The sequence below is a fragment of the Dromiciops gliroides genome, chromosome 2 (assembly GCF_019393635.1).
Source record: "Dromiciops gliroides isolate mDroGli1 chromosome 2, mDroGli1.pri, whole genome shotgun sequence".
Lineage (NCBI taxonomy): Eukaryota > Metazoa > Chordata > Mammalia > Microbiotheria > Microbiotheriidae > Dromiciops > Dromiciops gliroides.
Window position 1 is genome coordinate 545,555,346 of NC_057862.1, and position 19,910 is coordinate 545,575,255.

The window sequence follows — 19,910 nt, forward strand, 5'->3', positions numbered from 1 at the left end:
CCTCTTAATAGTTGTATTTTTTCCTAATTCTCTATCTCAGATAAATACTTGGCACTTCCTACAGTGGAGCTATAAACTGGCTCTATAACATAGACTAATTCCAGTAATCAGTCTTGTTTTCCTATGTCTGTCCCTCTGGAGACATCTGATAAGAATCATCTTTGAACTGTAGCTAGCTGCTGCTTTTATTCTGGAGACTTGAACTACTCAGAGAAAAAAATCCCTAACAAGGCCAAATAGACTGTGACCGATAGCAATTAGCCCCCCTGAGCCACGTTCTAGCATTCTTTTTCAGACTTCAAGTATCTTAAAAGCTCAATATTTGACCCTTCAGTCATTTTAAGACACAGGTTCCCCCAAGGTGACCAGAATGACAGTTCTAGGGGATTGCCGGACATTCTTTTGCCTTGGTCAAAGTAAAACATGGGGAGCTAAGAACCAGCCATGGGAAGAAGAAAAGATATGCTTTAACTACTGGGAGCACTACCCCCCCCCAAAAAAAAAACTAGTTTTATTTAGTGCAGGTAAAGCTCAATTCTGATCTTTTCAGAGTACCTGACCTATAAGTCTGCAGGTTTACCATCCGTATGCCACACTAGACTTACCACCAATATTTCATGGACTCAGATAATTACAGAGCTAGAAGAGACCTCAAAGGTCATCTTGTCCCACCCAGGCTTCCCCAGTAATCCAACCTTTACTTGAAGACCTCAAGTTAGGGGGAACCATTCCCCTGTAAACATCATCAACTATTACCACAAAAGCCTTTTCTTCTTTGTTCTTCTGCTGTTTGCAATCTGATAATTCCACTGCTACTCAGTTTCTCTGCTCCTCATCTCAGGCTGCCAAAGCATTGCTGGAGAGAGCTACAAATCTGAAGTAATTTTATCTACCACAAATTTATGGTGGGCTAGAACCAGCTGGGCAATGCCTGTAGTCATATTGACTCTATAGCTTATCCTCTACAACCACTCTTCCAGACCTTTTCCTCTCCCAAACCCCAAGCTATGCCTTTCTTCCCAGTGCTAATCATAGCTTAATTAGTCCCTAAGGAAACTAAGACCATCCTTAGTTCCTTTCCCCAAAGCTACTCAGCCATTATCATCTTCTCTCTTTCCCTTTAATCATAAAAGACCTCACTGACTCTTATCCTTCCATCTGAGCTCTTCATCTCATCTAGCTGAGCCCTTGGTCCCATTTTCCCCCCACTTGAGGATCTTATTCCATCAGTAATCCTCCTCATATATCTTTAATCTCTCCATCTCTTGTCACTACTTCACATCTGCCTCAAATCATTTTCATTTCTCCTCAAATCCTTATGTTCTTGCTCCTATCCCATTTAGCTACCATTTCATCTCTCTCCTTCCATAAAAGTGATGCCTTTATGTGTGTGCCACCAGTTCTCTTTGTGCTCTGGCCTCTAGCCCCACCACTCCATTGCTGTTGCTCTCTCAGAGGTCACCAGCCATGATTATATCAAATATTACGGCCTTTTTTCAGCCATCCTCCTCCTTGACCTTTTTTTGTTTCCTGGAACATAGTTGATCACTCCATTTTATTGGGTACCCTCTGCTTCTTTAGCTTTAGAGATGCCAACTTTCCTGGTTCTCAGACTTCTCTCATCCCTCCTTCACTATCTTTTTCTGGTGATCCTTCTTTTCTTCTTGACTTCCTAACATGGGTGTTCTCTAGAGTTCTGTTCTAGGTTGTGTCTACTCTCTCTTGACCTGATTACTCTCCCTTTTGATTGATTATTCAATCCCATGACTTCCACTTAGGACCTGTCAAGATGAATTGAAGATGTATCTTTCCAACTTTGACTTTTTTCCTGAACGCTACACTAACATCTCCAACTGTCCCCTGGTTGTCCTATTCTCATCTCAAATTTGCCATGTCCACAATCATTATCTTTTCATCTCAACTTGCTCTTTCTCCTGACTTCACTATTCCCACTAGTGGCACACACCACCATTCATCCAATATATCATGCTCAAAACACTTGGTTTTGGCTCTTCCCTTTCCCTCCACTGTCATATCTGAGCTGTCACTGATCCCACCATCCTTAGTATCTCCCACACCCACCCACTCCTTTTTTTCACTGCCACTATTCAGACAAAGGTCTTCTTGACTATACATGTGGACTCTCATAAAAAACTCCTACTCCCCACCTACAATCTTTTCCTGTGACAATCTTTCCTTCATTTCCTAGTCAGACTTATCTTCTGTGGAAAAAACAAATGGTTCAGCCAGTGATTCAGATTTACAGGGCGCCCAGGACACACTTTCTCAAATTAAACCCTTATCTTAGTAAACTTTAGCTCATTTCTTTAATTGTGGGGACCCCTAGATCTTAGGCTTCCATGTTCCCTAAAGTACAGATGTAATGATGTCACTCTTCTAACTTAAAATACTTCATTGGCTCCCTAGTGCCAGCTGAGTAGAATTTAAAAACCAACAACAAAACCTGCTTCATCTGGAATTCAAGGCTGTCCATAGGCTGACTTCAATCTACCTTTCCAGTCTTAACTTCAAGTTGCTCCCTTCCACGTGTTCTATATTCCAGCCAAACTAGACTACTCTGCTCCTCTCAAACACCCTGTATTTTCTTACCTCTATGCCTTTGTTCATATTCTTTCCCATTTTTTTATCCCTCTCCATCCCCCCTATGCTTTTTTTCATTCTTTCCCATTCTTTAAAACAATCTAAATTCCACATACTCAGAAACCTTCCCTGATCTCCTTGTCAATAACAGCCTTTCTCTGTGGACCTTCTATATGACTTTATTTTGGAAATCTTCTAATGTTTTCATTAGACATGGGGGTTGGGAATATCTGAATTCAAGTACTGCTTCAGAAATTTACTGCTCTGTGACCTTGGGGAGGTCATAAAACCTTTCTCAGCCTCAGTTTCCTCATCTATAAAATGGTAATGATAAATCACAGTGTAGACACTAGCTATTTTTATTATACCATGTATTATAGTAACCTATATCTGTGGCTTATCCCAATTCCAAATTGTAAGGTCCTTGAAGGCAGTAACCACATCTGAGCTAAACTTTGTCTCCAGTATGTTTGATGAATGTATGAATGATAAAATACTATTTCTAATAATAGGTCTGGAATGTACGTGAGTAGACTGAAGCAACAAAAAGATTTTTTATTTATAAATTATTCATGAATGGATTACATATTCAATTTTGAATATATTGAATGCAGAGTGACATTGGAACATTTATGTGGAAATGTCCAGCAGACAGATGGGGAATCACAACCAGAGTTAGTGAGAAGTCAGAGCTGGATTGAAGACTTCAGAATCATATTTATGAAGATGAATATTGATGCCATAAAATGAATACATTCTCTCAGAAAGAGAGTTAGTGTACAGAAAATAAAATAGAATCAAGGGCTGGTCACTGACAAATATGCACAGTTATGAAATAGGAAGAAGAGGGTTCAGAGCGTTAGGCGATAAATTAAATACCCTCATGGAAGCCAGGAAGTGACAGAGTTTCGAAAAGAACAGAATGATCAAGTTTTAAATGCAGCAGGAAGATTGTGAAGAGGAAAATTTAGAAAAGTATTTTTGAATTTATTAGGAAAAAAGTTTCATTCACCTTTCAAGAGAGTAATTTTCTGTAAATTGTGAGGATGGAAGCTTGAGTTTTAGGTTGGTGAGAAAATGGAGGCAGCAGGTATCCCCTCATTTAAGAAAGGTGGCTGGCAAAACAAAGAGAAATAGGGCCAATGCTAGAGAAGGTATCAGGGACAAGAGAAAGTCTCTTTAAGATTAAAGAGACCTATCCATTTTTGAAGGCAACATGGAAATAGCCAATAGAGAGGAAAAGATTGAACAGGCTAGTGAAGACTGGTCTTGGGAGTTGGGTCTTTTTTAAATTAAGGCACCAGTAGAATTTAAGGAATTCTCCTTTAAAAGAAGAATGGGTATCTCTTCCTCTAATACTGGAAGGGAAAATGGGGAAATGTTCGATTTCTTGTTGTTTTATTTATCTAAAACAAATCATTTATGTATTGTGGCTACTCAACCACAACAATTATTATTTTAATGGAAAAAATTGTTTTAATTTTTCTTTTTTAATTTCTAATGTTATAAAAGTGAAATTAAATTTTTTAGGCCGTTATTTTGACTTTCATCTAGATTAACATGAGAACATAATAAACTAAATTTAATAGTCTTTACCTTCCTTTTTTCCCATATACTGGAAAACCAAGATAACTTAGCTTGTCACCTCCATACTCAATTTTTAATTAGTAAGGCCAAAAGGGAAGGAGGCATTCTGATATTCGCAGAAGCATCTACTGTTTTTTTAATCTTCATTTTCACTTGAGTAGTTTCCAACCCACAAATCAAACTTAAACTATATCACAAAATCAGTGTACCAGGTTTCATTAAAATTATCAACTCTTTCATCATTTAGCAGGGAAGATCACTTGTTTCTAAAAACCTTTATAGTCAGGTGGTTCCAGTCGAAGTCCTTACTACAGCTTTTCAATAAGCATTCAGCAAATGCTCTATTGAAACATTAAGTTTAATTGTTCTTTTATTAATGGTTCCCGTTTATTCAGTGTTTTAAGGTTATAAAATGCTTTAAGTCTCACAAATGCCCTGGGAGGTTAATGGTATGTGTTGTTATCCCCATTCTGCAGATGAAGAAACAATATCTTTCATGTGTTCAGTTGCAAGGGGAAAAAAATCTACAACTATTAAGTGGGAATTCTGGGCCTTGAGCCTAGGTTTCCTTAGGCCTGTGGTAAAAAGTTTTAACAGTCGGTTAGATAATGGAGAGACACCAGCTTTTTTTAGGACCACCCTTTTGGGGAGGAGACCAACAGCATGAGCTACACACACCAGTCTGCCTGCGACGCACGCCAGATTGCCTGCTGAGCACTCGACTTCTGGGGTTCGAGCTTAAAAGGCAAGAAGAGAACGGAAGTGGGGCCTTTTTTTCCTGCTCCGCTGGTCTCCTGGCTGCGCTGCACAGACAGATGTGGACTGGAGTTTGACTCGGCCCGGCTCTCGGTTAACAGCACGCGCTTGACTCGGTCTCTCTCCCCAAAGGTGGCTTTCGGTTTCGGTGAGTTTTATACGGAATATAGACTAAGCCTAGACTTAAGACGATTTGTATTGTATTTCTACTTTCCTATCCTTCTAATCAACACCTTGTGACTACCATACAATAAAAGGTCTATCTAGAAAACCAGAAGCTTCTTCCATTTACTAGTCTGGGAGATAAATTAAGGGAAAGGTTAAGTAGGGTAGATTTATGGTCTAATATCCAATTTTAATCTCACAGGCCAAATGTCTTCTGTGACATCCCCCTGATAGGTCATGGGACAGTACTGAATAAGAGAGTCTGGAGTAGAGGTAGAATAGGTCTTTCTGCAGTTTGTTGGCATTTGTCACCTTTTTCCAGCCTTTTGAGCCCCTAATCATTCATTGCTTTTGAGATTTGAAAATTAACCCAGTCTTCTTCTATATCAGAAAACTATATGAGTTATCAGAGATAGTGTTTTATGAGGTGATACTGCTTGTGACCCTCCCCCCATCTTCAGCAGTCTTTTGCAAACTTGAACCAGTATGAATACAGTATGTCCACACCAGTGAAGTCACTAATCTTTTGGAATACTGAAGTATTTTTTTGGACCTTCAGAAGCTTTTTTTTTTTTAATTTCTTTTATTTTTTTTTTACATATAAGGTATTTTATTTTTTCCGTTACATGTAAAGATAGTTCTCGACTTTTGTTTATACAAGCTTTACAATTTCAGATTTTTCTCCCTCCCTACCCTCCCCTACTTCAGAAGCTTTCTTAAAGCACCATTTTAACTATTAAGAAAAAAAGGCGATATGGTTGAAATTGGTATTTTCAAATGGAAAAAAGAGGAGATGGGATCTCTGATTCATGGATTTACAGCTAGAAGAAAACTTAGAGCCCATAATTCAATCCCCTTTGGAAATTGAGGAGCAGAGATGCCAAGTACTCCATCTGTGTAGACCAGAAAAGTGCTTTGCCAACTCCTTTTAAAATTTTGTTGTTGTTGTTCTTTCCTCAGAACCTGACTTCTCCTACCTAGATGCACTGGCTCCTTACCAGCCTTTGGCCATGAAATGTATCTACTGTCCTATTGATACAAGGCTCAATTTTATTCAGGTGTCAAAGCTGCTCAAGGAAGTACAGGTAATAATATGAACCTGATGTCCTCTGTGCTGTCAGAGGTTCTACTGTGTATGGACCAAACTTCTTCAATTCAGGGTTGGAGGTTCTGTGTCACCTTATTTTGGAGACATCTGTGAAGGTGCCTCAGGTACTCCTAAAATTTAGAGAAGGAAATTATGATGTCTGCTATTTGAAAGAAGCCTTCATTTAAAAAGAGGCATATTGGAAGAAAGCGGAGTGAACTAAAAGTTATTTTTCCTGTCCATCATTTAAAAACTAGATCAAGCACCTCCTCTACAACATAGACTGAAAGGAATAGTCATTCAGTCAATAAACAATTTATTACATGCCTATTAAGTGAAATGGAAAAAACTCCCTCCTTCCACCTTCTTTTTTCAACCAGAGAGCATCCTGATTCCAAGTGAAAAGCATTTCAGTGGCTTCCCAAAGCCGTGGCATGCCCAGAATGATTGTTCTCTGTCTGTGTCTCTCTGTCTCTCTTTCTCCTCTCTCTGTGTTGTCTCTGTCTCTGTCTCATTCACACACATACATACTCTGGAAGTATACTAGGTCTGGTGGAATCTGGAAGTTTAGATAGCCATAATCTTAGTCAGAATATGAAAGGGAATAGGCTATAGTCAACTTAAATACAAGGAAATATAGCCAAGAAACAGTAACAGAATGTAGGACAGATTTGTGATTAAAACAGCACTGAGTTAAAACGTAATTTCATGTTATTTTGAGACTTCTTTTCATAATTCCTGAAGGGAATCTTCAGTAACATGCCTTTCTTGTACAACCCTATACTTACTACCAGGAAGATTGCCAATTTAATTCCTTCTTTGTATACTCCCTCCTTTCCCCCTCCCTTCTTCTCATTTGAATTGTTTCTTGAAATGGTTCTTCTTCCCCTTGGAGTGGTCCTCTTGTCCATCTTTAATTAACTAATAAGTTCAAATATGATTCTTTTATTATTGTTTAAAACTATATTTAAATAAATATAAAATTATAAATTATTTCTAATGTAGATGATAGATTATATTTTAAAATATTATTAAATTATCTTATTAATTAAAGGAGGTTATTTGGTAGATAGTGCCACAGAAAACTATAATCTGAATTACTAGTATTGCCATGGAACCATATGTTTAGAGTTAGAAGGGGCCTAATAGACATCAAGTCCAACCTCCCATATTTTACAGATTAAGAAACTGAGGATGAGATAGCTTAAGTTACTTGCCCATGATCACATAGCTAATAAGTGTCTGAGGTAGAATTTGAACTCTGGTCTTCCTGACTCCAAGCACATGCTCTATCCACTGTCCACAGAAGCAGGAAACATGGTCTCTACCTTCAAGAGCTTAATATCTAATAGGAACAAAACCACAAGAAAGATAAGTCTCAGTTATCTCCCTTGTTAATTGTCCCTAGCAAGTGCTTACTCCCACCTTAACTATCTTTCTCATAACCTTCAAGTTGCCTCTCCTTGCCATCTCCCCTATTCATGTTCTAGAAATGTAATTAAATTTTAAAGTTAACCTTAGTAAAACATAGGAAGAAAACTATTGCAAAAACACTTTCATTTAGACACATGATTGAAACAGTTGTACAAATATATACTTGCATATATTTGCAGGAGGAGAGATGCTGGAGTAATTGAGTACCTCCATGGTCATTGGTTCATATAAGAAAATTATTAACAGCCTCTTCTGTTCTTTGTCTTATTACTAAATTTTTAGTTATTTATTCCATGCTTTGTAAGTGTTTAGGCTTCTGTGTTACATACTAATGTCTGAGTCAGGAGGGAGTCCAGTACGTCACTTCTAAAGAGGAAGAACAAGAAAAAAAGCACTTTGGGCTGAGATTGGAGTCAGATAGGAGGAGACTTAAAGAGGGTTCTAGGTACTATGTGAGTGACCATTCCAGAGATAATAAGAAGGAAAGAAGGAAGCAGGCAAGTCTAAAGAACAGGAATACCATGTTCTACTGACTTGTGGTGCGTTGTAAGGGAAAAGCTTGAGTTCTGGATTGTCTGAAGTTAGTAGGCATTAAAGGGGCAGTTGGTTATGAACTTACTTGGGGGCAGGGGAGATGTTGTGTTTTCATTTTCCATTGCTCTGATAGGTTATAATTCTTTAATTTTTTTCATTTGTTTGTAAAGTACTTATGTCCTAGTAAGTTAATTTTTAAAGTATTACAGATCTGAATTTGCTATATGGATGTCCAAGAGATATGTCACTGTTTGTTATGTGACTCTAGCACCACCTGGTGTAGGAGAACATATCACAAGGCTGCCACCAACAGGGAGGGACCCAGATGCTGAGCTTACAGTGTAGTCACAGTTCAGGCTAATCATCTAACAATTAATTCAGAGTGATAATGAGAGAATTAGAAATGGCTTTTCTTCCTCAAAGACCTTACAGAGTCTAATTGAAGAAAAGAGGGAGTCCCAGGAACATGAGAGTGACTGAAAAATATTTGCAAAGCATAAATAAATGCAAATATGACAACACCTTGGCTTACTGACATAAGAGAATGAAATGTGGATTAAAGGCGAGTTTGGGACAGTATTGTGCCCTCTTTGCTTTCTTCTTGATTTCTTACCATTTCCTTCTTTGCCAAGAAGCACTTCCCCCATTGAGTTATTTTTCTCTCTTCCTATCACTAGTGTTCTCTTCTTCATTGCTTCCATTAGTGTATTCTTCCTTGTTTGTCTGTGTACTTAGTGTCTTTATCTCTTCCCATCAAAGCTGCTCTCCCTGGGGGTTGTCTATGCCTATAAGGTTTGTTTCTGTGCCAGCTATTTAAGAGAGCCAGATGATAAGTATTACTTTATCATATAACTCAGGTTGTACATGAATGATGATAATGGGTGATTGGTTAGGTAGGGTTTATTTATCAGGAAAGACTTAGTGGAGAAGATTTACAAAGAGCAAGGGTTTTTAACCTTCTTTGTATCATAGACTTCTTGGGTAGTCTGGTGAAACCTCTGGGCCCCTTCTCAGAATTATGTTTTTAAATACATAAAACGTAAAAGATCACAAAGAAAACTATATTGAAATAAAGATACATATATTGTCTTCCCATCCAAGTTCATCGATCCCCCTGAGATTCTGATTCTCAGGGATGGAATGGTGGGATGGGAGGAAATAGGTAAAGCTTTCAGGTAAGGGGGATGACGTGTGTAAAAGGCATAGAGATAGAAATAAGTAAGGAACAAGGAAGCAAATTTGCCTGAATGGAACAAAAACTCTACTTTAAAGAATAATGAAAATTGAATTTGATATTAGAAAAAGTATAGTTGATAGAAAGCCTTGAAAGTTATGCATAGGAATTTAAATTTTATACATTCAGCAATAGAAACACAGCATAGATTGTTGAGCAGGGAAATTATATCTTGAAAATTAAAATTATTCATTCCCCAATTGAGAATTGGTCAAAGGATATGATAAGCAGTTTTCAGATGAAGAAATTAAAGCTATCTGTAGCCAATTAAAGCTATCTATAGCCATATGAAAAAATGTTCTCAATCACTACTGATTATAGAAATGCAAATTAAAACTACTCTAGGGGGCAGCTAGATGGTGCAGTGGATGGATCACCAGCCCTGGATTCAGGAGTACCTGAGTTCAAATCCAACCTCAGACACTTAACACTTACTAGCTGTGTGACCCTGGGCAAGTCACTTAACCCCAATTGCCTCACCAAAAAAAACTACTCTAAGATACATACTACCTTACACCTATCCACTGGGCTAATATGACAAAAAAGGAACATGATAACTGTTGAAGGAGATGTGGGGAAATGTTGGAGTTATGAACTGATCCATCCATTCTGGAGAGCCAATTTGGAACCATGCCCAAAAGGCTATAAAACTGTGCATACCCTTTGACTCAGCAATACCACTAATAGGTCTATATCCCAAAAAGATCATAAAAAAGGGGAAAGCACCCACATGTTACAAAAATATTTATAGCAGCTCTTTTTGCGGTGGTAAAGAATTGGAAATTGAGGGGATGCTCATCAGTTGGGGAATGGCTAAACAAGTTGTGGTATATGAATGTAATGAGATACTATTGTGCTGTAAGAAATGATGAGGATGGTTTCTGAAAAACCTGAAAAGATTTACATGAATTGATGCTGAGTGAAATGAACAGAACCAAGAGAACATTGTATACAATATCAACAACATTGTGTGACGATCAACTGTGACAGACTTCGCTCTTCTCAGCAATACAATGATCCAAGAGAATTCCAAAAGACTCATAAAGGAAAATGCTCTCCACATTCAGAAAAAGAACTATGGAGTCTGAATGAAGATTGAAGCCTACGATTTTTACTTTTCTTGTTGCTCTGTTGTTGTTTCTTCTTTCTTGTTTTTTTTTCCTTTTGTTCTGACTCTTCTCTTAGAACGTGACTAATGTGGAAATATGTTTAACATGATTGTAATGTATAATCTATATCAGATTGCCAGCTGGCTTCCTGAGCAGGGGATGGAAGGGAGGGTGGGAAAAAAATCTGGAACTCAAAATCTTGCAAAAGTGAATGTTGAAAACTATCTTTACATGTAATTTGAAAGAAAAAAAAAAGATCTGGTAAAATGAAAAAAAAGAAAGAAAATTAAAATTATTCTAGCTGCCAAGTGGAACTAGATTTAGAAAGGGAAAAGAGATACAAGGCTGTCGTAGTGTTTGTGTGTGAGAGAAGGTGAGGGGCACAACTTAAAGCATTTACTATAGATGCGAAATGAACGGGCAACTTTATAGACTGGCAAAGGATTCAGTATGACTTAAGATAAGTGCCTTCTGTGTGCAGGGTCCTGTGCTAGGTGCTGGAAAGACAAAGGCAATACAAAAACCTGTCCCTACCTTCAGGGAGATTACATTTTACTGGAGGGAGTTCAGCATGTAGATAGGTCATAGATTCTTCAGTTAAAGCTGGAAGTAATATTAGAGATCATTTCATCCAATTTGCAGATGAGGAAACAGGCCAGAGAGGGAAAGGGACTTGAACAAGGTCATACAGGTAGTAAGTAACAGAGCCAGTTTCCAAATCCATCTCCTCTGAGTCCATAGCCATTGTCCTGGTTAGATTAGACATGGGGGCTGGAGGAAGAAGAGGAGCCAAAAATGACTCCAGTGATGCCAGCCTGAGTGCCTGAAAGAACAGAATGGGGGAAAGAGTGACCACACTGTCAAGAGGTAGCTTTGATTCAGAGACATTCTGCTTTCCTTTTCTGTTCCCTAACCCTTCTCTGCTACCTCTCCAGCCCCTCCACGTGGTGTGTCCTGAGCAATATACCCAGCCTCCCCCCGCCCAGTCCCATCGGATGGACCTGATGATCGATTGCCAGCCCCCTGCAATGTCGTATCGTCGTGCAGAGGTGCTCGCCCTGCCCTTTAAACGCCGCTATGAGAAGATTGAAATCATGCCCGAGGTGAGCTACTTCACTTCTGATCACAGAAATCATAGCTTCCCTGCTCAGTTGAGTTGACTGAAATGAAATACCCAGAGCCAGCTTTCTTTTTTTTTTTTTTTTTCCCCAGTTTTTATTTACAGAGCCAGCTTTCTTGTTGGCCAGGCCCCAAGAACACTGTTCCACAGGTAGAGAGGAGCAAGGGATTTTTAAAACCATGAAGTACTATTTTTAAAACGGTGCCATTGTTCGCATTGATCCTCCGCCATTGTGATTCACGGAAGCAGGGCCCAGCCTTGGAGAACAGGCATTCTCATCTTGCCTCTGCCATTTCACGTCTAGAATAGATAGGATTTTGTTGGTAGTATTTTTGATTGTTTTATGGAAATAATATTTGTTCGAAGATTCTGAAATAAATGATAAAAGTGATCACAGAACACTCTGGAAGCAGACGTAAGAGAGAAATGCATATTCTTCATATCTGTTACTACTAACGATGCCTTACTTTTGTATTGCTTTTAAGATTTTGTACTTTCATGGGTTTTTGTGTGTTTTGGTTTGTTTTGGTTTTTTGTGAGGCAATTGGGGGTTAAGTGACTTGCCCAGGGTCACACAGCTAGTAAGTGTTAAGTGTCTGAGGCTGGATTTGAACTCAAGTCCTCCTGAATCCAGGGCCAGTGCTCTATCCACTGTGCCACCTAGCTGCCCCCTGTGCTTTCATGTTTGATGTTTCATTCTCCAGTGAAACCCAGTGAGGTAGGTAGGGCAGAGATTTACAGACCTGCCCATGGTCATACCTCCGATGAAGTAGTAGAATGAGGATCTGAGTCTTTTGTCTCCAGCCCCAGCATGCTTTCTAATTCAGTTCCATTCAGTTCAATAAATATTTGTATATCAATTGTGTACAAGGTATTAGGTATACAGAGACAAGAACAGCATGTAGACAGATACATAAATACAAGATAATTTGAGAAGGGAGGGGACACTAATCATTGGGGAAATCAGAAAAGGCTCCATTTGCCTAGGATGAGATACCTGAAATGAGTCTTCAAAGATGCTAAGATTCTTGGAGGAGGCAGAGGTGAAGAAATAGTTCATTACAAGCTTGGAAAACATCTTGCACAATGACAGAGGAAAGGTGTAGCAGACACAATAGGTAGTTTGGGGAACACAGCTGGTATGACAGTTTGACTGGACCATAGAATGTGGGAAGGAGAATTATAGGAAATAACTCTGTTACCTCTACAACACTGCCTAACCTGCAGTCTTTGATTCATAGGTGCCCTAATGTCTCCTGTATGTATGAAACATTAGAAACTTCTGTCTAGGTATGAAGAAATAGTAGTAAACTGATTTTACAGAGGAACATATTAAGCTCTCCTGAGGTCATAACAGGAGAATCCAGGTGAGTTCTGGCTTTAATGGGCAGAAGCCTTCCAGAAGGCCAACTCTGGCTGTCTATTGTGCATTCTACAGCATGGAGTGAGATGGGGCAGAAAAGCTTATTTTAAAAAATGCCTGGTCCCCATCTCCTGTTTATTTTATTAAACCTGTAGCTTCGTCAGTAGAGGGAGGTCACTGTGAAGAACTTCTACCCCTGCACCTTCTGTACCACTTTATAGGTCTAGCAGTGCCTAGGGCACTGAGAGGGTGACACAGGGTCACACAGCCAGTGTGTGTGAGAGGTGGGACTGGAACCCAGGCCTCCTGGACTCTAAAGCTAGCTCTTTTTCCATTAGGCCTTCCATTTCCTACTAGAAACTTACATGGAGTATGAGGCTCAGATTTGGGGATTCAGACCTGAGAATTAAGATTTAAAGATCCTGAATGTTATTCCTCTCATAAGTTAAGATAATGTTGTAGGACCAGACAGCTCAGTGGCCATGGAAGAGCTAGTAATTTACTTTTTGAATGAAATTGAGATACATAAATTTGGAAACTAAATGAAGGTCATCTCTAAATAAACAAAATAAGCTCTTCTTAATGATTTAGTATTGTGAGAAATAAAATTTGGGACTTTTCCTTTTGGAGAACATATGAAGACTTGATTACATTCTTGCAAGAATGGACATGAACTATAAAGGAGTGGCATGCTCTCTTGTCGCAGCAAGGTTTCTTTTATCTCTAATCCTAATGCAAAGTTCCCTCCCCTCCTTTTCCCATTGGCTGAGTACTAGGAAATGCACAGTCTTCTCGTGATGTCTCTACATCTTTCCCCTTAGCATGCCCCCCTCCCGTTACATACATCACGTGTACATTAAAATGAGCTATCTCCCCCTTCAGAGGTGTGTCAGTTAATATGTATAAGCTAGAGGGGCAGCTAGGTGGTGCAGTGGATAAAGCACCAGCCCTGGACTCAGGAGGACCTGAGTTCAAATCTGACCTCACACACTTGACACTTACTAGCTGTGTGACCCTGGGCAAGTCACTTAACCCTCATTGCCCCGCAAAAAAACAAAAACAAAAACAATATGTATAAGCTAATTAAGCAAGCACAATATAAACTTGACCTTAACTTTTGGCATATCTAACTAACTAGACTACTGGCCTTGAAACCCCTTTCTGCAATCTTCCTTGCTTACCCATACTCCCTCCTTGTTCTGAGTTAATAACATTCTTCTGGTGTGACACTATTTCATTTCTCTCAGTATTGCTAAAACAAAAGCCAGAGAAATATAAATTTGTCATGGAAAACATCATTGTGTATTTTTTTTAAACTTATCACTCAGTGTTATGATACCAGCAGCACTGATTCAAAAGGCAAGACTACTATTTTCCTGCTAGCGCAGAGATCAGGGTCACTGACATGATCTTTTTGACACCTGACAATGAAGAGTCAGCTTTACCTTGCTGCCCCTGTGACTTCATGGAGCTCATCTGCCATGGGCTTCTGCAGATGTGCTCCTTCTCTTTTGGATCTCTTTTTCAATCCTGCACCTCCTGCTCTCAAGGATTTTGTTCTCCCTGTTTAAAAGCTGAAAAAGAGCACCAGGGTACATTTTATCTAGCTAGTATTATACTAAATTAAAGTATTGCACTAAAACTGCTGCCGTATAGATAGTGTGGGCATAGATTTCTGGGACCTCTTTTCCAGTACCTACCAAGAACCTAAATCCTCCTACTCTGGTTTCACCTTGTTCTCCCTCCTTTCTTTGGTGAAGATGAGAAAGGTCCAGTTGCTCAGATCCCTGTAACTCTTCATACATGTGAGGACTACCCCGACCTTTCATCATTGCAGTTTAAGAGGCAGGGGTCTTTAGTGTCTTGATCACTGAGATACCCTTCCCAGAAGTCGTGTGTTCAATCATCCATCCTGGATGTTCCTAATTTATTAATCACCTATCCTTCTATCTTAGTCTAACAACTACTGGAAGGGCTTTGAGCCAAAGGATTGGGGGGAGTGGGGGGGGGCAATGAAGGTTAAGTGACTTGCCCAGGGTCACACAGCTAGTAAGTGTCAAGTGTCTGAGGCCGGATTTGGAATCAGGTCCTCCTGAATCCAGGGCCGGTGCTTTATCCACCATGCCACCTAGCTGCCCCCAAGCCAAAGGCTTTTTAAAACAACATTAAGTTTAGTTGTGGTGTCCCCATATCTTCTTGGCCTGTCTTTTGAATGCATTTGGATGATTTTCTCTATTAGAATAAATAGTCTTTCCCAAAGGAAATTTGGTCAGTTCCAGGAAATGACATATGGTGCATCTGTGGGTAAGTTTCAGCATCACCATCCTGTTTTGCTTGCTCAGTGAGTAAACCTATTTACTTCCATTAAGTACAGTTATTTGCCTATCTTCCCACCTCACTGACATATGCTGGGCCTGGATGATCCCCTGATGCTAATCTTGGCAATCCTGCCCCTCTCTGCATCATTTCTGCTCACCAGATTATTCATTACTGCTATTGTCTCTTGGCAGCACAGGGCAAAGGACCAGAATGTTTTTTATCCTTTCAGAGTGTAGTGTATGTTGCCACTTGGAAGTATTATCCTGATTGCTTTGGGAAGCACCTGTCTGAAATGGATGGGATGAAAGCCTGCAGCAGCTTTTGTTTTGTTTTGCTACTGAGGCAAAATAATGGTGTTATTGCTCAAAGGGAAACAACTCTTTCCAAAGCTTCCTTGGATAACCACCTCTGCCCCCCAAAAAAGTCCCTTTCTGTTCTTACTCATATTAATCCCAGGGGTTAGGTTAGAGCCAATAAAAATTCTGGCATTTTCATTGTGTTTTTATTTGGTAATGAGTCCATATGGGATCTAACACATGAGGAAATCCTGTTCAAGTCAATGGGTAAAGAAAGCCCTTGAATTCCACACAGTTGCTAGGATAAAAGCTATAGTATTTTTGTTTACAGCATCTTTCCAGCCCTCTATCCCAGAAGAGGTGTCAAGTCAGAAACCTAATCTATTCAAGTGTTCTGAAGAGTCCACATTTTAAAGATCCCTATTGGAAATCAAGGATAGCCCCATAAGTATGAGCAGGAAAGGTATCTTATCTGCTTAATTCCTAATGGCTCTATTCTTGACCAGTTCTATTCCCACATTATGTCCACCCATTGTCTCTTCTTCACCACACCCTGCTACTATACTTTCAGTCCAGAGGGCCATACCATATTCCCTTCTGCTACACTCATGGGACCCCTGTGCATTGTCATGTGTGCTAAGAACCACTGGACTTTGCTTCTCTTATAGTACTACACCCTAAGGACCTTTAGTCCAGTAGTGTCAAGCTCAGATAGAAATGGGGGACACTAAACCATATATAATTATCCCTGTGGGGTACACATTAAAACTATATGTTAGTATTTATCTGTGTTTTATTGTGTTTTCATTTATTTTGTTAAGTATTCCCAATTACATTTTAATCTGGCTTGGGCTCACAGCTATGTGTTTGCCACTTTTGCTCTAATCATTCTTAATACTGCAGTGGCAGGGACTGGAAAGGGCCTCCTGTAAAATATGAGATTAGATCTGAATCTTGAAAGAAGTCAGGAGGCATTCCAGTCGTGAGAGACAACAGTTGGAATAGAAAAGTTCATGTAGAGGAAGAAGGTGTGAGAAGACCAGAAAGATAGGAAGAGGCCAGGTTGTGAAAGACTTGGAAGCCAAACCAAGGATTTTCTATTTGATGCTGGAGGTTATAAGAAGCTACTGGACCTCAGTGAGCAAGAGGGTGACATGGTCAGGCCTGTGCTTTAGGAACATCACTTTGGTCACCATGTGAAGAATGGAGGGGAGGGGAGAGACTGGAAAGAATAGTCTAGGCATGAGGTGATGAGAGCCTTCACCTGAGGAGGGGCTGCACGGGTGGAGAGAATGGGAATCTATACAAGGGAAGTTGTGATGGTAGAAATTATAAGACTTGGCATCAGATTGGATATGTGGGGTAAGTACAAGTAAGGAAACAAGGATGACACTGAGGCTGCATGCCTGGATGTCTGGAAGGATGGCGATGTCCTCGACGTCAATGAGGAATGTTGGAAGAGCGGAGAAGTCCAGAGAAAAGAGAAGGAGTTTTGTTGTGCATATGTTGAGTTTGTTTGCGGTGTCTGCCAGATAACCCAGTTAGAATAGTAAATGTTGAGCACAGTGTTTGGCACATTGTAAGCACTTAGTAAATGTTCTTTCATTCACTTCTTTTTTTTTTAATTTTTTTATTTTTTAGTGAGGCAGTTGGGGTTAAGTGACTTTCCCAGGGTCACACAGCTAGTAAGTGTTAAGTGTCTGAGGTCGGATTTGAACTCATGTCCTCCTGATTCCAGGGCCAGTGCTCTATCCACTGCGCCATCTAGCTGCCCCTCACATACAGTTCTGATCTACCTTAATAGAAGTATATTGCCCAGAAGGAAAGTGCCATTCCCTAGCCTGGTTGGAACAGGACAATCATTGATAAAGTGGAGCATGTGTAAAGAAAGTGACCAAAACAGTGAGAGAACAGGAAACTAGGCCGTGTAAGGATCAGTTGAGGGAACTCTAGGGATGTTCAGATGGGAAAAGATGATTTGAAATGAGGAAAAACTATTGATTAGTTTTACAAAAAGCCCACGACAGCTGACCAGACTTCCTCATGAGCTCTCGGTTCTCTGTCAGTAGAGATTGCATGGCCAGCTTTCTGGGGCTATTGTAGACAGGACAAGGTTCCTGCTTCTTCACACTTGTACTAGATAACCCCTCAGGGCCTTTCATAAAGCATTCTATGAATAGCGTCATATTTAATCATCACAAAAACCACGTGAGATAGTCAACATCAATATTCTTTCTTGTATTTTACATATAGGAAAGCTTGGACAGATAAGAAACTTAACTAGAGTCACATAACTAGAGTCTTGACCAGAGGTTTCTGACATCACACCTGTTTGGTTTTTTGGTTTTGTTTTGGTTTTGCATTTCTCTCACTGCACAAGCTGCCTCTGATTGCATGTTAAAGGGAGTGAGCAGTTATTAACAAGGGAGACTGAGTGAGGTCCTCAAGCAGAAGTTTAATGTTGTCAGCGTTGTTCTAGGGGAAGTTCTTCATCAGGTATAAGTTGGACTGAATGACCTCTGTGGTCCCTTCCAACTTGGAGATCCTTTGATAGCCAGAGATCCAGGAGAGTATCAGGGCGGCTCATGGGGAATTAAAGTTCCTCTCATTACCTCAGAGTCACCATTCAAGAAGAAGCAAAGGCTATTACAAAATGCCAGGTTTATAAGTAGAAAAACAAGACACTACTATATCTTAAGACAGACTTCCAAAACAAGTCGTAGCAATAAATCTGGATGTCCATGAGTCCCCAGTCCCCAGCGCCACATCGTGTTTGTGAGAAGGCAGGGATTTATGTAAATGGAAGCTCGATCCAGTTCAGACAGCTGTCTCCCCATTCCCCGTCTTCTCTCCCTGCATCTCTCAAAGTAGCACCATTCCTCTACTTCTACATTTTTCCTGCTTAGCATGAGTAGAGGCCCAGAGACAGAAATGAACATAGAAAATGTGGTGGGTGGTGACATAGGCAGAGACAATGAAGAGAAAGATTAAACTCAAGCCAGTAAAAGTGTATAATTAGCTTAGAGAGGGCCTTAAATGCCAGAGTGCATAAGCCATATTTGAGCAGTATAGAAGCAAGGTGAGTTCACAAATGGTATCAAGAAAGCCGTGGTTTAAGAAGACTCATCTGGTGGTGGTATGCATGATGAATTCAAAGGAGGCAGAGAGACTGGTTTAGATTTCTTTACCAAAACCCAGGTTGATCGACTGACATTGATAAAGTGCTTTCCTGCATTATCTCATTTGAACTCTGCGACAGCCTTGTAAGTGACTTATCCTTACTTTTACAAATGGGCAGACTAAAGCTCAAAGGGATTGAGTGATTTGATAGCCAGGAAATATGGAACACAGAATTCAGACCCAGGTCTCCTAACTCCTGAATCCCAACTGCTCTGGCATTATTTATTCGTGTCATTATTAATAATAATGTTAGCTAGCATTATATATCACTTTGCAAATATTATATCATTTGATTCTCTCAATAACTGTGTAGTAGGTGCTATTGTCATACCCATTTTTTAAAAAGAGGAACCTGAGGCAAACAGAGGTGAAGAGACTTGCCCAGGGTCACACAACTAGTAGGTGTCATATTTGACCTTAGGTCTTCCTGATTCCAGGTTCAGCCCTCCATCCAGTGCTCCACCTAGGTGCCAAGTTCTGTTGCTGCCATATTTGTTGATTTACTGAGACTTTTTTGTTGAATCTGAGACTTTCGGGAGAACTTATTATCCATGCATTTACTAAAATGCCCAAAGCAGAGTGAGGCAGTGAACTCAGATCTCTGCCCCATCATGAAACTTGGCTCTCCAATAGCACATTGAACTAAAGAGCAGAGCATGGCACTAAAGTAACGGGAATTTCGACTGCAAAGAGACGCTGCTTGGGTTCTGAGAGCTGCATTCGGGTCACTGGCTGTATAAAGTATGCTGGATAAAGGACAAGTGCTTCACCAAGGTACCCCTTGGAGTTCTCTCTGAGAAGCACCAGCTTAGGAAATGTTACAGGAAAAGAAGAGTCAGACTAAAGCAAAATGTTCTCTTCTCATTCTCTCCTCAGATATCTCCTTTTTCTTCTTCCCCCTTCTCTTCTTCCTCTCAGTCTCATCATCGTTAGTAAATTTTTGCTAATAACTGAATTTTTCACCTTTCATCTCCCAGAGTTATTGTGAGGATAAAATGAGATATTTATTAATAAGTACTTTTCAAACCTTAAAATACTGTATAAATGCCAGATGTTATCATTATATTTCTTGGTCCTTTGGGGAACCGAATGACAGTGAAGTACATGGAAGGTTCTCTATTGGGG

General features: G+C 39.8%; 1 protein-coding gene across 2 annotated transcripts in view; it reads left to right on the top strand.

Moving 5' to 3' along the window:
• The window catches only part of INTS9 (integrator complex subunit 9), a 121,515-nt gene that overhangs the window by 97,035 nt on the left and 4,570 nt on the right, over positions 1-19,910 (top strand). For both annotated transcript variants that reach the window (XM_043990176.1, XM_043990177.1), the window contains 2 exons: positions 6,070-6,194; positions 11,443-11,610. In XM_043990176.1, coding sequence (XP_043846111.1) covers positions 6,070-6,194; positions 11,443-11,610 — 293 coding nt within the window. The remainder of the gene's footprint in view (positions 1-6,069; positions 6,195-11,442; positions 11,611-19,910) is intronic.